The 20,082-nt window shown below is 43.4% G+C and overlaps 1 protein-coding gene across 2 annotated transcripts in view; it reads left to right on the top strand.

Annotated features, from left to right (window-relative positions):
* The window catches only part of STX7 (syntaxin 7), a 40,127-nt gene that overhangs the window by 6,490 nt on the left and 13,555 nt on the right, over positions 1 to 20,082 (top strand). For both annotated transcript variants that reach the window (XR_014786690.1, XM_084827540.1), the window contains exons 3-6: positions 10,768 to 10,837; positions 12,660 to 12,750; positions 15,965 to 16,102; positions 18,563 to 18,615. Coding sequence is in view for 1 of the 2 variants with exons in the window: in XM_084827540.1 (XP_084683666.1) it covers positions 10,768 to 10,837; positions 12,660 to 12,750; positions 15,965 to 16,102; positions 18,563 to 18,615 (352 nt within the window). In the remaining variant the exon portion in view is untranslated. The remainder of the gene's footprint in view (positions 1 to 10,767; positions 10,838 to 12,659; positions 12,751 to 15,964; positions 16,103 to 18,562; positions 18,616 to 20,082) is intronic.

Raw genomic sequence — 20,082 nt, 5'->3', positions numbered from 1 at the left:
TGTTGGCCCTGGGAAGGATGGGCGCGCCCCTCTCCCAGGAGCGGCTGCTCTTCCTCAGAATCAGAACTACTCTGGGCTTCTGTGGGCTCAATGTCCACCCTGACAATAAGCTACGTAAATACTTACATAGCCTATCACAGCCTAATGCAAGGATGCAAATGGCATAGCGGCTGCCATTTGCTCCCCTGCTCTTTGCCGTGATAGGCTACGTAAGAATTTACGTAGCCTATCATGGCCTAATGCAGGGACGCAAATGGCGGCCTCTAGGACAGCCGCCATTTGCAGCCACAGCAGCCGGAAGACGACCCGCCGCCTCTGCCGCATCCGCTGCTGCTGCCAGGTAGGTCCCTTCCAGGTGGGACTTCGCGGGGTGGCAGGGGGGATGGCTCCGTTTTGCCACGGACTCTGGGGGGCCGGATTCTAAAGAATCCAGCCTCACTGGAGTCTGTGGTGGAATTCTCCAACATCCCTAGCAGCTAGTCTTCCTGTTTTACATAAGTTTTATGGTAAGACATTTATTTGAGAGGTAGCCATATTAGCCTGTTGAAAAAACAGTGTCCTGTAGTACTTTAAAACAGTGTTTTCATGGACCAGAAGCCATTTGGCCAGATTAATATGGTAAAAAAAACTGTTCTAAGATCTGTACTCCAAAAAAGGGAAGTACCAGCATATCATTTGCACATGCATATTGTAACTCAGTCTTATCTGTGAAGCATGTTTGGCTTTTGGATGATCTTGCCAACTTATTCTTGTAAAACCAGCAGGATAGCAGAAGCCCTAACAGTTCTAGATGCCTTCATGGGTACTCAGGTTTGCTTGCTTGAAAAACTTCGAAAGCAGTCCTATGCTCTCATTGGAGTGCTTTGAGATTAGAACTCTTCATTCCTTCTGATGTCCTGGGCTCTTGCCCAAATGGTGGAAGTGAAGAGGTAGGGCGGAAGAAAAACAATTCCCCCCGATTGCCAGCAATGGGAGGGAAACATTTAGATGTATGGTTGAACACATCTAAATGTTTCCCAGGGATGGGGGTGTGGTTGGGAGCTCAGAGGGTTTAGGATCCCCAGAATCATCAGCTACTCCCTCCCTGCACACCAGTACACCCCTGAAGTGCCCATTTCCCCCCTATGGGGACCTCTATGAGGTCAAAGTTCAGGCCTCATAGAAGAAGTCACTGCAGAAACCTCCATGTTAACTAATGAAGCACAGAGCTAAAATGAGGGCTCAGACATCGGGGAAAACCCTTCTGAGGTTGGAGCTCTGTTTATGTCCCGGGAGGGGTTTTCCTGCACAGTCCTATGGCCCCTGGGATGCTCTCGGGACCATAGGATTGCTCTCTTTTGTGCTATATTTTTCTTTTCCATCTTTCCATGTGGTATCATCCTTTAACTATTAACTTCACTTGCTATTGAGCATCGTAATAGCTTAAATGGTAATATGTCACTGCATTCCCAATTCACAAAACCTGGGTGATCTTTCTGTATGGAAACAAAAAGCAATTACTTTCTGTCTGGGATCTGGTGATTGATAACTGTATAATTTCTCATGACAATTTGGTAACTAAAATGGATGCCTTTAAACCACTCATTTTTCAGCATCTTCAGGCTAGACATCATTATGCAGTTTATAGCTAAAACCTAACCATTTAGGTATAAAGTTAAATTTTTAAACTTTGACAACAGCGTTCTTTACTTGCAACCTCATAAACAAAATTCTTCTTATGGTATGTAGCTGAAATGGCACCATTCATTCAGAAGAGGGAAGTACTGGAAGGCTTAGGAAAACCCAAGGATTTGCAGAAGTAGAAAAGACCTTTAGGAAGAAAAACCCCTAATACTGGAAGAAACATGTACCACAGACTGCTGACTGACTGTGTTGGAGATGGAAAACTAGGGGTGAGGTGGAATAGCACAGAATGTTCTGGAAGAGTGTAAGGCTGGAACCCTGAATAGGACCACTCAATGGTGCAGCGTTTTGTTGTGGGTCCCACTTGTCTTCTGCTGTTAAATTGCGAACAACCTCCTCTTTCTTTAAATCTGCATCCCGTTTTTCTTTTTTTAAACTGTCATAAGCAACAGTAAGAAAGAACCTGGATATTTAACATTTTTCCAACAATTTTGATCAGTGTTAAAGGAAAAAATCAATCTGAGTTGTATTTAGAAGGAGGAAGCTAAATGCTAGCTTTACACAGGTGCTAGCTTTACACAGGCAGAGAATTCATGATACATGTAGCGTTCAGTCTTTCCCCACCCTACCTCGCCCCAGTTCTAAAACGATCCAGGCCCAGAGAACACTATCATGCTGTTTCTGAATATATAAATTGGCCTTGATTCAGTTGTCCCCCTTTCCTTATGCATTCCTTTACCTGGTTGACCTTCACTACATTTGTTCCCACGTTGCCATGTAAAAACCTTCAGCCCTTTACATAACGTGCAAACAGTGCTCAGCCCCTTGGGAGGTTCACTGCTTGCGCGTGATAAAAGCAAATAAGGAGGCAAACCACATGGGCAAGAATACTTGATGCTTACCTGGACTTGTGTGGGAGAAGCTGCAGAGGAGGGGCAGCCAAAACTGCTAAAGATGTACATCAAGAGGGCCTTCAGTGATAAAAGAGCTTAGGGTGACAGCATGCCACGGTTATAACATGCATGGGCTTCATAAATCTGACAAATGTTGATGAAAGTTCCATTTGATCTCTATAATGTACCCAACTAGATAGTGTCCAAGTTTTTAAAAACCGGTATGCTTAATACAGTCATTCATTCATTTATTTTAGTGGCTTATATACTGCTTGATATCGTAAGATCTCTAAGGGGCTTAAATTAAAAAATATATAAAATACAATATAAAAGCAGTAATAAATACCTTACAGTTACTTGAATACTAAAATCAATTCTGATTGAAACAGGAGTACAAGGAAGGAAGGGTGTGATGGAGTTTGGTCCTAGAGCTTTGCTATCAACTTCTCTCACTACTGGATTTGTGGAGCATGCAAATGCTGGCTGTGCTTTCCACAATAATCTCTTTGTTTTGTTTTTTTCAGTACTGATTTAGAGACTGAAAATGGCCAAATGGTTCTTCTTCCTGTTTCCTGTGATGGTTCACTGTCTAGCAGTCAGGTTCTGTCCCATTCCAGCTTCAGAACTCTGACAGTGGAAGAGTCCTTGACTGAAGAGGGCATGTGTGAATGATGGCTAGGAAGGTGGAAGCCACTTACAAACTCTGTCAACAGAGTAATCTATGTAACCTTGGTAGCATAACCTATTAACATCTGAAGCGTTCCAACTTGCACTGAATTCAGATTAGAATTCTTAGTGGGTCATAGAAGAAGAAATTAATTTGCTACCAGCAATTTACCATGAGAAAAGCAGCCCGCATTGATGATGTAATCACTGCTATAGCATCCGAACTAGACTTCTGCAATGCTTTGACTCATTAACACTTATGACTAAACAAGACAGACAAGTTCTAATGGTCTAACTTGTTTCCCTTTAATTGGACAGTTGCTTTGTAGATATCATGCTTCAGGCCTGTGTGGCTAGCAAGGGATTCATTATAAACACAAAGCTCCTGCATTTCTGGGGATGTATGAGTTGCAGAACTGCATTTCCTATACGTTCTGTCCCTTGTCTAATTTTAAGCTTGATGTATTGTATTGGTTGGACCCAGAGATAGATGAGTGGAACTCTACTTGTGCAACAGGACTTTCCTCGCTGTACCCTCCCACTGCAACCTTTGTGCCTCAGTGCTTCTCCTGAGGCTCAGTGGACCATCTGGAATGGCACTGGAATGGGGTATGGGGAGTTGCAGCAGCACAGGAAAATTGGAGGATTTGCTGGGGCTGCCTTGCGCAAGTGGAAGGGCTTTTGAAAGGTATCACAAGTGCTTCCACTTGTGCAAGGTGTCTCTGGATCCAAGCCACTTTGTATCGTTGACCAGACCAAGAAGTGCTTAGCTTCAGCAAAGTGACTGCATTATGTGTCTTTAGTCCATACCTTGGTACCTTGAGCCTTTTAGTTGGTAGTTGTAATCTAGTACAATAAATTATGAGACCAACACACCTGATCTGAACCTACTGAGTGGATCTGAAATCTGGGACCAATATAACAGGGGTGGTCAACTTGTGGCCCTCCAGATGTTTGGGCCAACAGTTCCCATCATCCCTCACCATTGACTATGCTGGCTATGGCTGATGGAGTTGTAAGCCACCTCTGGTTTATAAGGTGACTTATTGCATTGTGAGGTGGAAGAATAACAAAACAGTTTCAGTTTAATTAGGCAATTAAGAGTTGATGACACAGAAGTGCCTTAGCTACTTGATCTGTGCTCTAGTGGCTGCTGTTGTGTGTAGCAGAAGGATAAAATGGCGATAGCCTTTGCTGTTGTATGTTCTGTGGCTGAGTGTTCTTGATGCATCTTGAAGAAGCCAGAATTTTGAAGTCTTTATCCTTTCTGTTCTTGTGGCTGTAGAACTGAAAAGCAGTAGTTCTTCAGAGCTGTTAAAATGTGTGGTGTGTGTCAACACAGGGTTTGAAAGTGGCTCCCTAGTTTCGTTAGTGGTGGGGCAGGAAGAAGGTGGGAAAGCGATCTCAGGAGTTCTAGCTGCTGGGCATCCTTCTTCCATGCTACAATTAAAAGACCAAGAGCTTTCTTTGGGAGGAGTTTTCAGCTTGGCACAGAGAGGTCTTTCAGCCTCTTTCTTTCCTGCCCCCTTGACTTTGCAAGGTGCTGCTGAGATCTCTCTAAAACTCGAATTTAACTGTCCCAATCTTGACTGCAAGAAGATAGCTGGGAGTGCTTCCCCCACTTACTGAATATTTTCCCAGTGTATGTGTCAAGCCTACTCTTGAGCAGCTCAGAAGGTTGTCAAACCTGTTTGGGTTCAAAAGGGCTGAGAGCAGTTTCCTTATCACAGTGGGTAAGCCCTACAATTGCACTAAGGTGAACACTTCCAGTATTCCACCTTTCTCCTCCTCTTCTACCTAGCGTAGTATGCTTAATATTAGAGACTTCCTACTCAAGTTAGCACCTAATAACTAATAATAAAAGCATGGCAATTTAAGTTAAGAGCTCGTTCTGAAATTGCTGCATAATACAAATATCTGAACTGTGGGAGCACTTTAGCCAGTAAACAATGCTGAATAACTATTTACCTATGGCGAATGAAGAAAAATATCCATACAAGGAAAGATGTGTAAACTGAAAGCATAGTTCTGTCTGTGTGCTCCAAATGATGAGCAAAAGGCTGGATGTGCCTGACCTCGGAAGCTAAGCAGGGTCAGCCCTGGTTAGTACTTGGATGGGAGACTGCCTGGGAATCAGTCTTCCTGCACTGAGCAGGGGGTTGGACTCGATGGTCTTGTAGGCCCCTTCCAATCCTATGATTCTGTGACTGCCAAAAGTATACATGGACAATTGGGCTAGAGGGGAAACTGGGCTGGTAACATTTGTGGACATATAGCTGACTGGGTATTTGTCTGGAACAGAGCTGGGCAATTTCAGGGCCTCTAGGGGCCAATTTGACTCCCCCTGGAGGGGGGGACGCCACTGAGCACACCTTATTTTAAAGCTAAATTTGGCTTTTTTAGGCCACTGTCATGGTTTTGGCGGCAAACCATGATTGTTTTGCTGCTGCTGCCATGACAGCACCAAATTCGGGGCTGGCAATGGGTACACTTAAGGCGGGTCATGCACATGAGGCCCTCATGTTGTCCACCTCTTGTCTAGAGGGAAGCCTACAGCTTGTTTAGTGCTAGACTGGAAAGGGAAGGTACTTAAGGAAATTGGTAAGAGCAGTTGGCATGGAGGAGGGACATACTGTGCAACGACAAAATATAAGGGAGATTGCGCTGGCCTTGACTGAGATCAATGGGGGCTTAGTTTGTTCCTGTCTGACGTCCAGATGTCACATGAATCTGCGTGCTTGATGTTTGGAAGAGGCTTCTCTCCAGAAGTGGGTGGAGGTTCCATAGTGAAGACTACCCTTGGCTCTCCTTTAAATATTCTTTGCTTTGAGCTGATGAGGAAAAGAAAGCCCAGAACTTGTTTATGCTGATCTGTTTTTTTGAGAGGTGGAGAGTTATACCTATGCTACAAAACAAGAGTTTGAGGAAGCTGTTCCACATGCGTGCACTCATACAGACGGGCCTGTTCTCTTTACAGCAAAACTGAACTGACTTGCTATTTTTCCCCCACTGCAGTTGTCCAGTGCATCCCCCAGATGGCAGTGTGGCTATCCTTTTTATGATGGAACATTGGCATTAGGTACTAGAATGACAAAAACCAAACCCAACAGTGAGATGTAAGATATGACTGATAACTTAATTTGAGAGACGACTGTCCCAAATCTTAATCATCCCAAGTTTCTTAAATAACCTAGTCTGCCCTAACTAAAATTTTCAAGTTGGTTTATACAGTCAGGGCCAGAAATATTGGAGCAAGGATAACTGTTTTGGCAGTTGGCCTCTGTACACCACCACAATGAAGTTGAAAGGAAACACACCCAGATGGGAGCCAAGTCAGGACTTCCAGCTGTAATTCAAGGGGTTTGACAAAAGTGGGGCACTACCCATTCAGGAAGGACAGCCAGTGGCATACACACACACCCGTCATTGGGGGCTCATAAGTAATGGAACAAATGGCTGACAAGCAGCTGCATGGCCAGGTATGGCCTGTTTCCTGGGCACCCCATGACCAATCAAGCAGATAAAAGGCCTGGAGGTGGTTCTGAGTGTTACATTTGCATTTGGTAGCTGTTCACTGGAACTCCCAACATGAGGTCCAGAGAGGTGTCCATGCGAGTGAAGGGGGCCATCATTAGGCTAAGGAAACAAAATAAACCCATCAGAGAGATAGCAAAAACAGTGGGAGTGGCCAATACAACAGTTTGGAACATCCAGAAAAAGAAGGAATTAACTGGCAAGCTCAGCAACAGCAAAAGGCCTGGCAGACCACGGAAGACAACTAAAGTGGATGACCGCAGAATGCTGCTCATGGTGAAGAGGAACCCTTTCACAACATCTAGCCAGGTCAAGAACGCTCTTGTGGAGGTAGACATGTCATTGTCAACATATACAGTCAAGAGACGGCTTTACGAATGTAAATACAGAGGCTTCACAACAAGGTGCAAACCACTGGTAATGCTCAAGAACAGACAGGCCAGGTTAGCCTTTGCCAGCAAACACCTAAAAAAGCCTCCCAGTTCTGGAATAAGATTCTTTGGACTGATGAAACCAAGATTAACTTGTACCAGAATGATGGGAAGAGAAAAGTATGGAGAAGGAAAGGAACAGCTCATGATCCAAAGCATACCACATCATCTGTCAAACATGGTGGAGGCAGCGTTATGGCATGGGCATGTATGGCTGCCAATGGAACCGGGTCACTGGTGTTTATTGATGACCTGACTGCTGATAAAAGCAGCAGGATGAATTCTGAAGTGTAAACTGAGAGGACACCGCTTCATATTGCAGATGGATAATGACCCAAAACATACAGCAAAAGCTACCCCAGAGTTTCTCAAGGCAAAGAAGTGGGATGTTCTTCAATGGCCAAGTCAGTCACCTGATCTCAACCCAATAGAGCATGCTTTTCACTTACTGAAGACAAGACTGAAGGCAGAAACACCCACAAACAAGCAGCAACTGAAGGCAGCTGTAGTAAAGGCTTGGCAAAGCATCTCGAGGGAGGAAACTCAGCATTTGGTCATGTCCATGGGTTCCAGACTTCAGGTAGTCATTGACTGCAAAGGATTTTCATCCAGGTATTAAAGGCGATTCTTAAGTTTGAAATGATGTTGGTTTGTTCCATTACTTATGAGCCCCCAATGATGGGGGGGGGGGTCGTCACTGGCTGTCCTTCCTGAATGGGTAGTGCCCCACTTTTGTCAACTCCCTTGAATTACAGCTGAAAGTCCCGACTTCGCTCCCATCTGGGTGTGTTTCCTTTCAAGTTCAGTGTGGTGGTGTACAGAGGCCAACTGCCAAAATAGTTACCCTTGCTCCAATATTTCTGGCCCTGACTGTAATTATTTGATCAATATACTTCATGAAGAAAGAGTTAACTGCAAGTGTTAAAGAATCAAGGGGATTTCAATCAATAATTTTTATGTTTCTTAAAACACAACATGTTCTAAGTTCTAATTTTAGCATGTAGTTAACATCTAGAATGTGGTTGAGGACCCCCTGCCATGCTCATAGAGGTCTTGTATTAGGCAGTGTAGATGTGGAAGGGGGTATATGGGCAAAATGGGGAAACTACTTGTGCATGTGCATCCTGTGTACTAAATGCAGGGGGTTCCCCATCAGCATCTACAATAGAGAAGCTCCACAAAGCAAAGGGAAACAGTTTCCAGTTGGTGGTCTAGTTTTGTGGGTTTAGGCTGCTTTGGTCTCTTAAGGTGGCCAGTAGGTGGCATTTCTTCATAACATATGCTAGTTCTGTGTCGTGTCCCAGTTCTAACCATAGTTGATTCATTCTGTCACTGTACTCTCATTCTGTAAATAGTCTAGATCAGAACCATTAACTTAAATTAAGCTAAACCAGAGTAAATTGACTTATCTTTCAGACAAAGTCTTTTCAACATTTCAACAAGTCATTTTTATCTGTCATCTCAAAGTGCAGTCTCTAAGAACTATTTTAAGTACTTTGTGCAAGTGTACTTTGAATGTATACATTTTTAGTAATCTGATCTTGGTATACCTGACCATTCTTTGTTTCAGGTCAAATGACTCCCCAATTTGCATTACCATTTTAAAACTAGATAAGATTGAGAACTAAAGCAACCTTAGCTACTGTATGTGCAGCCACTGAAGGCCTGCTCAAATACTTGTTAACTAAGCTAATATAAGCTTCAGAGAGCAAGTTCAATTGCACGCTTTGGACTGGTGTTTTCATCTATAGTAAATGGCTCCTGAAATTCAAGTACTCTGTGACTTGGCATCATACTCTTGAGTCCCAATGAGTATGTAATTTCCCTTTCTGTAATGCCCGACAAACATGTTATTGGGCATATTAAAAAGATAATCAATCGTGTACATTCTCCATAGTTAACTAAGTTCCATTATGTTATGCTAATATAATACCTAGGATGTAGGAAGCCTGGCTTCAAATGTTACCCAACTGTGAAGTTTGCTTGGTGGTTGAAAGAGGTTTGTTCTCAGCCTGACTTATCTTTAGAGGGTGAACTAAACATGCCAGCTCTTCAACTCCACACATTGAGTGAACATGTGGAGGAGAGTAATCATGTCAGTGGCACCCATGGGCCCCATCACTCACCTCTGTGCATTTTGCTGTGCATTTGACTTTATGCACACACAACTGTATGTGTGATGAAGAAGCCTGGCACACATGGTCAGGGTTCCCAACCACAGACACAGACCCTACCCACATACAGTCTTTTCTCACCTTTGGCTGAACGCATGGAGGTCAGGGGTGGGGCTAGTAGACATGATCCTATGCCTCTCTCTGCTTCTGGTCAATGCATGGAGCAGAAGATGAGCACAGAGCTAGTGCATGGATTAGAGAGAGACAAGCTAACCTTTAAGGTGGATATGGTGTCATGAGTGTTACGTTCCTTTTATAGGAAACTCTTCAGTAGGACCTGTGATGCTAGATCGTTCAGCAGTCTTTATTTGCTAGTGCTTTTCACTCCAGTGATACATTCATTGGTTGCAGTAGGTCAGGAATGGGCAGCCTTTTTTCTGTCATGGTGTGCATGCCCTCATCTGTTGGGGACCACATGTCAGCAGTGGACAGTGTCAGAACTAAAAGTTGATTGGTCATCCCTTTTCTCTTCCTTTTTCTGCCACCCCCTTTTCTCTCCCTCTTCCTTCTTGCCCAGCAGGCTGCCTGGGAAGGGACAGATCCCTCTTACAAGAGGTCTGAACTGGTTGTATGCTGAGGGCTTTTGGAATTAGGCTGATGGTCACATGGAATTAGGCTGAGAGCCAGAGGTTGACTACCCCTGGTTTCGGTACATCCACTGCATCCCATTATACTTTGGCCTGTTATTGCACTATTCTAACTGGATCTTGACCAGGTGACTATCTTCCTTAAAGTGAGGACATTAAGACTGAAACCTGAAAGCGGATTACCTTATGACTAGTACAGCAGTATCAGTATAAAACCAGAATTGGTGAGGTTACCAGAGAGATACCAACTAGCATGGGCAGATTTGCACTAGTCATTTGTTATGGATTGTGTCAGCTGTGCTAAGCCTGCTAGTCCTGACGTACTCTGTGCTAACAGCATTTGAGCCCGAGGAGAGGTGCAGTGCCCATGGCTTCCAGGTTTCTAATGCTGAACCTGGAAAAACCTTCTGTCTAGAATTGCCTTTCCACTGTGTCTCTTCCTTGCTGAAATGTATTTGTCTGAATATGTATTATTATACCTGAAGAGTAAGGAAGTTCAATTCGTTTCTTAAATTCCTGATCTTAATGTTTTAAGGCTCTGAAAATGGTATGAGTTTCTTTGTTTAAATTAGCCCAGACCATATACTTAAACAGAGCTGCAGGCATTTGTACAACGTTCACACTACTTAAAATGTTTAAACTTTTAAAATGTGGTTGAAAGGCTTTAACTTCCAGCAGTTCAGCTGTACCATGATCTGGTTTCTGGTATGAGCATCTATCTTTGATAGTTGTGCTGAATTTGACCTACCGCAGTTCTGTCAACTGGTGTATGTTTCTGAATTGTCAATTACAAATGCATGAAATTGTGGTGGAAATGTATCATTTACAAAAACTCTCTTCCTCTTTTTTACCCAAACAGCTGCAGAAATACAAAGAGTACTGAATCAACTTGGAACACCACAAGACACGCATGAATTGCGGCAACAGCTGTAAGTGCTTCATGAGATGACCTTTCATTTAACTGCATTGTAGATATCATCTCGGTATGTGTTGGTGTCTTACCAAAGTGCTCAGCATCTTCAAAACATTTGAGAACAAAAAGAAAGGGGAGGGAGAAACCATCATTTATCTGTATGTTGACTTTCCTCCCAGGTTACATTGCTGGTGCTATTAAGTACCCAGATGGTGTTGGGAACGCGAATATAGAGAGCTAACGAAGCCTACTGAGTTGTCTTAAAAAGTTCAAACCACTTTCGTATTTGCTGTCTCCCAACATTTTGGCAATTGCTAACATTAGGTTTTAACAAGAGTCCAGCAACTTGGATTTTATAACTGGTGTAAATGTATAGTAGAGCATAAAATGAAAAGGAAGGGTGCAAGGCAAAATACGACAAAGGGAAGACAGAATCCAGAAGTGGAAATGCATTGTTTCTGTTGTGTATTGTTAGTAGTTATCACTGGTGCATCTGAAGACTGTGCAGATAATCAACTTTATTTTTTTACTTAAACAGAAGCTGCAAAATTATAGTTGTATACAAACAAACACCTGGAGTATTTGATTGATGGTTAAATATAATACTGGGCATCTTGGTGTTTAATATCGTTTTTGCCCTGCACATAAGTGGAAGAATAGCTGTGAATGATAAGTGCTATTGGTGTAACATAGGGAAGCACTATTGACATTGTGCAAGTGTTGGTTTCCGCTAAGGCAACATAAACAGGGCTAGTGGCTGGACACCATTGGATCCTTCCAAGGTTGAAAGAATGGGCTTAATAGTTTGCATTACTGTGCAGTCTTAATAATGCCCACCAGTTTCCCCCTGGGCCTGGTTGCCAGTACCATGGTCAAATTAACGGTACATCAGTGCCTTTGGTTTAAAGCATGAAACATGCATCTTGGCCTTGTTCTCTGGATAGGCTTTCTCTTTGATAGCAACAGGAGATATAGTATAGACCATGACTGAGCAGATGTGCTCTTAGAATTAAGAACAGGGTACCTCTGAGCCAAGGAATTTGTTTTGGTGCCAGAATTGAGGTTACAGTTCTTCCATGTACAAACCCACCCAAGCTTCTCCCCTAAGCTTTGCCCATTTCAGCATCCCAACTTTAGGGAGGGGGAAATGAAAATGAACCTTTATTATTGCTATTATTAAACAATAGCATGCCAGAAGCCCTTGTGGATCTACTATCAGGTGCTGAGCAATCTACTAGTAGATTCTAATCTACCTTGAGCCTGCTCCTGTTGTAGACTGGAGGACATTTATGGTCATTGGGCACACTACAGCTCCCTCAGTCATGGTTCAACATTCAAATATGGTCTCCTCCTTTAAAGATAATTTGCGCTCATAATTCCAGAAAAACAAGATTTTTACTCTTATCCTCTTAAAAAAACAAAACAAAACACACCAACCCAAATCAATACACCTTCCTTAACATTGTATTTGGCATACAGTCGGGTGTTTTTACCATTAAAATGCTCTTTCCTATAAGTATTTACATATAAAAATATTGCATCTACTTTTTGTGGCCCATCTATCAGCAACCTTTGTCAAGAAGGACTCAAGTTTTTAAAAGGTGCGGCATCTAATCCAGCACTTCACAGTTTTTTGTTCTTGGCTTCCATGGAACTGAGGCTAGTAGTCATTTTTCAAGATCAGTTTTATTGTATAGTCACACAGACCTGTTAGTAGTTACTTTGCAGCTATCCAATAAGGCTTTTTCCTCCAGACTTCTCTTGAAAGATAAGCCAGCTATGGTACAATAATGTTGGTAAAGCAATCTAGTAGTTGAACTATAACTTTCTGTTTTCAGGCAACAAAAACAGCAATATACAAACCAACTTGCCAAAGAGACAGACAAATACATTAAAGAATTTGGAGCTCTGCCTTCAGTAACGGAACAGGTATAAAATATAAAAACGGATTTTGTGTTTTTGTGTGTTAAAACAGTTTTAAAACTGTTTTCATTTCTCCAGTGTGTGTTTGCAAGTGTTGACTCCTGAGGCATATCAAGCAAAATACACTACTGGTACTTGATGATATTTGGTGTAATTAAGAGGCCAAGTATTTCTGAACTACTAGGATTATGGGATTTATTTTGGTGCAGGCACTTGGATTATGATCATTTTAATCACATTGACTGAAACTTGTGCACAGTTAGGCTGCTTAAATCGTGTTGACTTTAGTGAGGTTTAAGCAGCCTAAATATGTGCAGGATCTCAACCTTACTATTTAAACTGTGAGTGTGCATACCTGGTGTAATACACAAAATGAAAGTAATGTACCTTTCAGGCAATTCATTCTTAGAAATAGCTGTTTTTGCACTATCAAAGACTGCAGCTCTGTATGTGTTTGGATACAAGGGGGAGAAGACTCAAATGGGAAGAAATTCAAAACTCTAGAAACTTGTTCCAAATGTGTGCCTTGCTCTTAGACAGGCAACTCACAGCCTATGGGCTGAATGTGGACCCCACACCAAATGGCTGGCACACCACCGAATTGCAGCTAAATTTTGGCAGTCTGCGGCACCAAGGAAAAAAGCTGCATTTCCCTCCTTTAAAACAGGGTGTGCAGGGCATGTTTTAATGCAAAATCACACTCCTGCAGGGCTTTGGGAGTGCAGTCTTGCATTGAAACAAGGCACATGCTCCGTGCATGCCTTGTTTTGAAGTGACAGTGTGGCTTTTTAAAGAAAAAGTAGTGGTGAAAATTAACAGTGGTAGGGAGAGGGTTGCAGCCCACACAGTAGGTTCTGCGGGGTGGAAAATGGCCTCTAGACCCTCTGAAATTGTCCATCCCTGTCTTAGAGCTTCTTCTGTGCCATGTTAGGATTTGTAAAGTTCACTTTGTATGTCTCTGGGAAAAAAGCATTTACTAGTCATCTGACCCCTGTCTTACTGGTGGGATTTTTGTGCTAAAAGACATGCATCATGAAATTTGAGTCCTAAAGGAGTGCTGCAAGGGGCCTCCTGCTGTGTGTTCTGTGTTTTCCCCACTCTCTGTTCCTGCATCCAGTTTAAAGTGCTGGTGACTGGATTTATTGCAAGGATTTCTACTTTCCTGTGTGTGTTGAAAAGTGCAGAGGCTGTTCAAATGTTCAGTTTAACCTCAGTCCACAAATCTCAGCACACCCACTCAGTAGAAGCTGATGCTCAATTCATTGTCAGTTGCTACCTCTCTCAGATTTCTTGCCTCAGCAAGATACCAGGAGCCAGCGTCAAGTAGAGACTGGAGCATTGTGTGTTACTGTTTAAGATGTTCAGCCATGATATCTGTTATATAATCCTCAATGTACACCACAAGGTTATTGTGGATCACTTCTTTGGGTTCCTTTCAGGAAAAGTGGGTGCAAACACAATAGATATCTGCTCTGGTATGGTGGAACTTAAAAACACTATCCATGTCCACTTATTTGCAGAGTCCCTAGATGTTCAGTATGATCTGTTCAGAGATTCAAGATAAATTTCACAGATGCACAAGACTTGTTGTTGTTGTTCAGTCGTGTCCGACTCCTCATGACCCCATGGACCATAGCACGCCAGGCCTTCCTGTCCTCCGCTCTCTCCCGGAGCGTGCTCAAGTTCATATTCATTGCATCGGTGATGCTATCTAGCCATCTCATCCTCTGCCGTCCCCTTCTCCTTTTGCCTTCAATCTTTCCCAGCATCAGGGTCTTTTCCAGAGAGTTTTCTCTTCGCATTAGGTGGCCAAAATATTTGAGCTTCAGCTTCAGTATCTGTCCTTCCAATGAGCACTCAGGGTTGATTTCCTTTAGGACAGACTGATTTGACCTCCTTGCAGTCCAGGGGACTCGTAAGAGTCTTCTCCAGCACCACAGTTCGAAAGCATCAATTCTTCGGCGCTCAGCCTTCCTTATAGTCCAGCTCTCACAGCCATACGTTACTACTAGGAAAACCATAGCTTTGATTAGACAGACCTTTGTCGGCAAAGTGATGTCTCTGCTTCTTACTATGCTGTCTAGGTTTGCCATGGCTTTCCTCCCAAGGAGCAAGCATCTTTTAATTTCATGGCTACAGTCACGGTGATCTTGGAGCCCAAGAAAATAAAATCTGTCACTGCTTCCATTTCTTCCCCTTCTATATGCCAGGAAGTGATGGGGCCAGATGCCATGATCTTAGTTGTTTTAATGTTGAGTTTCAAACCAGCTTTTGCACTCTCCTCTTTCACCCTCAACAAGAGGCTCTTGAGATCCTCTTCGCTTTCTGCCATTAGGGTGGTATCATCTGCGTATCTGAGGTTGTTGATAATTCTCCCAGCAATTTTAATTCCGACCTGTGATTCATCCAACCCGGCGTTTCTCATGATGTACTCTGCATATAAGTTAAATAAGCAGGGTGACAATATGCAGCCTTGTCGTACTCCTTTCCCAATTTTGAACCAATCGGTTGTTCCATGTCTGGTTCTTACTGTTGCTTCTTGACCCTCATACAGGTTTCTCAGGAGACAGGTAAGGTGGTCTGGTACTCCCATCTCTTTAAGGATTTGCCACAGTTTGTTGTGATCCACACAATCAAAGGCTTTAGCGTAGTCAATGAAGCAGAAATAGACGTTTTTCTGGAATTTTCTTGCTTTTTCCATGATCCAGCGAATGTTGGCGATTTGATCTCTAGTTCCTCTGCCTCTTCTAAACCCAGCTTATACTTCCGGTAGTTCTTGGTTCGCATACTGCTAGAGCCTAGCTTGTAGGATTTTGAGCATAACCTTGCTGGCATGTGTTAGCATCTTTAAAAAGAAGGGTATTTCAGTATCCAGTGGTCCTACGGTAATAGCCTTGCCATAAGTATCTATGTGCCTTTACGTATATGTGTGCTGACCAAACTGTACAGTTGAAGGAGGAATGAGGGAAGGATGCATGTGGAATATGTTTCCCAAATGATTTAAGGTGTATGTGTTTTTTAATCTACTTCATGCATGCCTTAAAGATGTAAAGTGGTCTCCAATAGAATTAAACATGGAATTGTGTAGGCTGCTTCTATGTGCAGAAGCTGGTCAAATTCTTGCATTGAACCGAGAGAGAAAGAAATTTCCCAGAACTTACTGGTCAGTTAAAGAACTATTTTGCAATAAGGTTTTCTCCCCCTTTTTCTTGCCTTTTAGCGTCAAAGAAAAATACAGAAGGACCGACTTGTGAATGAGTTCACTACATCACTTACGAACTTCCAGCGGGTCCAAAGACAAGCTGCTGAGAAAGAGAGAGAATTTGTAGCAAGAGTACGAGCCAGCTCTAGGGTGTCAGTAAGTATACACTACCCTGCAGTTTTACCTATTCATAATGATATTAATGTGAATGATAAAAATGGAGGATGTCTGTCTGACAGCACCATAGTGCCAAGACTGTGAAACCTAGACATCTGAAACTTGCCATTCATACTAAGAGGACCTGAAGAGTGTGCAGCTTAGTATTATTTGGTTTTTAAAACACATTAAGGGTGCGATCCTATGCATGCTGGCTGTGGCATACTGGGAGTTGTAGGTCTTTTCTCTGTCTAAACGTGCATAGGATTATGCCCTAACTCACTTCAGTTGATTTAATTGTGTCTGTATGTTTGAAGCCTGGAGTAGCAATTTCAGTCACTAGATGGGAGATTGTCCTAATGAGCACATAGGTTTGCAGTCCATACAGTTTAAAGTTTGGGGTGGGGGGGCGGTTGCGGAGAGTAGTCCATGGAGCAGAGTTACACAGTTGCCCCTTCCCCCTGCAGTGGGGCAGCCACCCTCAGGGGAATGGAGTAGACAGACACCTCCTTTAGCAGGCTATAGGGATGCACCATGGGGTGTCAGCAGGCATGGCTGCACTTGGATGGGGTGGGCACAATGCATCCAGTTCTGATAGCTGTGTGACTTTGCTTGAAGTCTTTGCTGTACCAACCTAGGGGCTATCCCAACCTGTGCGAAGCTGGGTGTGTTCGCTAGTAGAAACTAATGGGGGAATTGGGACAGAATACACTATTTCTCTACTCTGGTAGTAGTATTTTTTTCACGATGATCTGCAGTTTTACAATGCATGGAACACAACAATGGTTTCATCTTCATGCAGTCAGTGACAAACCTCTATTTGTGAAATGCAAGATTTTGTATTTCACTTGCAGTGAAAGTTATGGATTGTTTGTCAAACATCAGATGGTATCTCCCAGGCTCGCAAGGAAAGGTGTACTGGTGAATCTATTGGGGAGGGGGGGACAGAGCTCAGAGGGACTTTCATGTGGCCAGGCACCACACCAGCGAAAAGTAGGCTAGAGTACAATAGCATACTAGACCCAGAAGAACCTGTCAGCAACCCTACCTTGTCTGCATGTGGCTTTGTTGACAATTGAGTAGGTGATGCTGCATGGTGTGCACGTGTCTGAGCTGAACCTTAGTAGTATTTGTGTAAGTAGATGCTTAAACCATGCAGCCTTCCACTTAATTGCAAACAGGAATCTCTGTAAGCATAATCATCTCTTTCTTCCATTCCCTTTACAGCGTAAGAGTATGTGTCGAGCAGAGAATCAGGGTGGTCCTATATAGTGTTATTAAATTGGTGTTCCTGCTTCTTTTCCAGTTTATAACTGACCCTGGAAACAGATTAGCTTGGATCCTAAGATAAGCTAACTTAAGGAAGCCCACAGAAGCTTCCCTTCTCCTCCTGCGGCCCATGGAAAACCTTTCTGGAGTGTTGGGGGGCCCTTCCTGAACAATGTGGGATGGGGTATAGGGCAGCTGTTGAGAGAAAGGGGAATTGCCTAAAATTAGATCATTCTGCACCGCATCCCACATTGTTCAGGAGGGTCTCCCAATCCTCCAGAAAGGCTTTTCAGTGGCTGTAGGGATAGGAGAGGACAGGAAACTTTGCCTCTGTGAAGTTCCAGATTCTAAGCCATTGCCTCTAACCCTATCCCAGCTTGTTGTCTTAGCAGAATTATCTTGTCTGGCATAGGATCAGCCAGGTATCCAACCTGTCCACACACTCCCTCCAAATGTGTAGGACTTTGTTGGCCAGTCCAGGTTCCTATTCAGGTGGATAATCAAGGATTAATGGCCTCCCCTTTCTCTATTGCCTTGAGATCCTGCACTCTGTTGCCCTGCCATTTCTAGCCTATTATTTCTCATTCCTCCTTTTTAACCAAATAGGAGCTCCATATACGTCTGTTTTTAAGTTTCAGTACTAAACAAGGGCCATAACTCAAGGAGGGGCCATTGCTTAGTGGTAAAGCACATGCTTTACCCACTGAAGCTCCCAGGTTCAATCCCTGGTGTAGGGATTGAACCTGGGATAGGGCTGGAAATATTCCTGCCTGAAACCCTGGGGAGCTGCTGCCAGTCAGTGTCAACGATACTGGGCTAGATGGGTCGGTGGTCCGACTCAGTATAAGGCAGCTTCTTATGTTTCCTACTATGTTTCATTTGTGCTTCTCTTTTCATATCAGAGTCTTGATTGTTGCTGGCTGTACATGAACAGCCCAATGTCAAGTGTTGTAATTTCTTTCTGTAGTGTAGACGTACATATTTTGCATGCAGTTACACACTTCCCCCCCTTCTGGGACTGTCAGGATGTAACTCGGAAACAAAGTCAGGCTGCACTTGATTACAACTTTCCCATTTTTTTCCACCCACCTGATTTATTGTGGAATGCTGCTGTTGAACAGTGTAGTAGATTTAATACCCGGTGGCCAAAATAAATGTTTCAAGTTGTTTTTCCATCTTGTAACTTTACAGGGTGGTGGCCCAGAGGAAAGCTACAGAGAAGGAACGCTTGTGTCCTGGGACAGGTAAGAAGTGCTATAAAATGTAACATTTATGGAACGTAAAAATAGGTAAAAACCTGGTCTGTTTTATATTGCCATGAAACGTTAACAAGTACGCAACTGAACATTATAAAGCTTATGTGCGTTGTAACAAAATGTGATAAGTTGATTGCTAAAGCATGATCTTAATCCTGCTTTGGTGTGTTCTGTTAAAATAATCTTCCATCCTGTTTGCTAAATGCTTATATAACTGCTCTAGTTTCATGGAGTTGCATTAGTGGCATTCACTCACAAGGGTGAAAGGGTGTGCTGGTCAAAGGTACGCAAATCTGTTGCTGATGGCAACCACCCCTTCCCTGTTCACCAGGCTGAAAGATCTCTACCCCATTAGTGTTGTCTGCAGTTTGTGGAGAGCTTGGAAGGTGTTGTTGTTGTTCAGTCGTTCAGTCATGTCCGACTCCTCGTGATCCCATGGACCATAGCACACCAGGCCTTCCTGTCCTGCGCTCTCTCCCGGAGCGTGCTCAAGTTCATATTCATTGCATCGGTGATGCTATCTAGCCATCTCATCCTCTGCTGTCCCCTTCTCCTTCTGCCTTCAGTCTTTCCCAGCATCAGGGTCTTTTCCAGAGAGTTTTCTCTTCGCATTAGGTGGCCAAAATATTTGAGCTTCAGCTTCAGTATCTGTCCTTCCAATGAGCACTCAGGGTTGATTTCCTTTAGGATGGACTGATTTGACCTCCTTGCAGTCCAGGGGACTCGTAAGAGTCTTCTCCAGCACCACAGTTCGAAAGCATCGATTCTTCGGCGCTCAGCCTTCCTTATAGTCCAGCTCTCACAGCCATACATTACTACTGGGAAAACCATAGCTTTGATTAGACGGACCTTTGTCGGCAAGGTGATGTCTCTGCTTCTTACTATGCTGTCTAGGTTTGCCATAGCTTTCCTCCCAAGGAGCAAGCGTCTTTTAATTTCATGGCTACAGTCACCGTCTGCAGTGATCTTGGAGCCCAAGAAAGTAAAAACTGTCACTGCTTCCATTTCTTCCCCTTCTATATGCCAGGAAGTGATAGGGCCAGATGCCATGATCTTCGTTTTTTTAATGTTGAGTTTCAAACCAGCTTTTGCACTCTCCTCTTTCACCCTCAACAAGAGGCTCTTGAGATCCTCTTCGCTTTCTGCCATTAGGGTGGTATCGTCTGCATATCGGAGGTTGTTGATAATTCTCCGAGCAATCTTAATTCCGACCTGTGAGTCATCCAACCTGGCGTTTCTCATGATGTACTCTGCATATAAGTTAAATAAGCAGGGTGACAATATGCAGCCTTGTCGTACTCCTTTCCCAATTTTGAACCACTCGGTTGTTCCATGTCTGGTTCTTACTGTTGCTTCTTGACCCTCGTACAGGTTTCTCAGGAGACAGGTAAGGTGGTCTGGTACTCCCATGGAAGCCTGGAAGGTGAGGGGGGCTTTAATCATGTCACACCCAAG

The sequence above is a fragment of the Heloderma suspectum genome, chromosome 1, assembly GCF_057233095.1.
Source record: "Heloderma suspectum isolate Gila_16-S chromosome 1, 16-S_ref, whole genome shotgun sequence".
Classification (NCBI taxonomy): domain Eukaryota; kingdom Metazoa; phylum Chordata; class Lepidosauria; order Squamata; family Helodermatidae; genus Heloderma; species Heloderma suspectum.
This window is presented reverse-complemented; position numbering and strand designations above follow the sequence as displayed.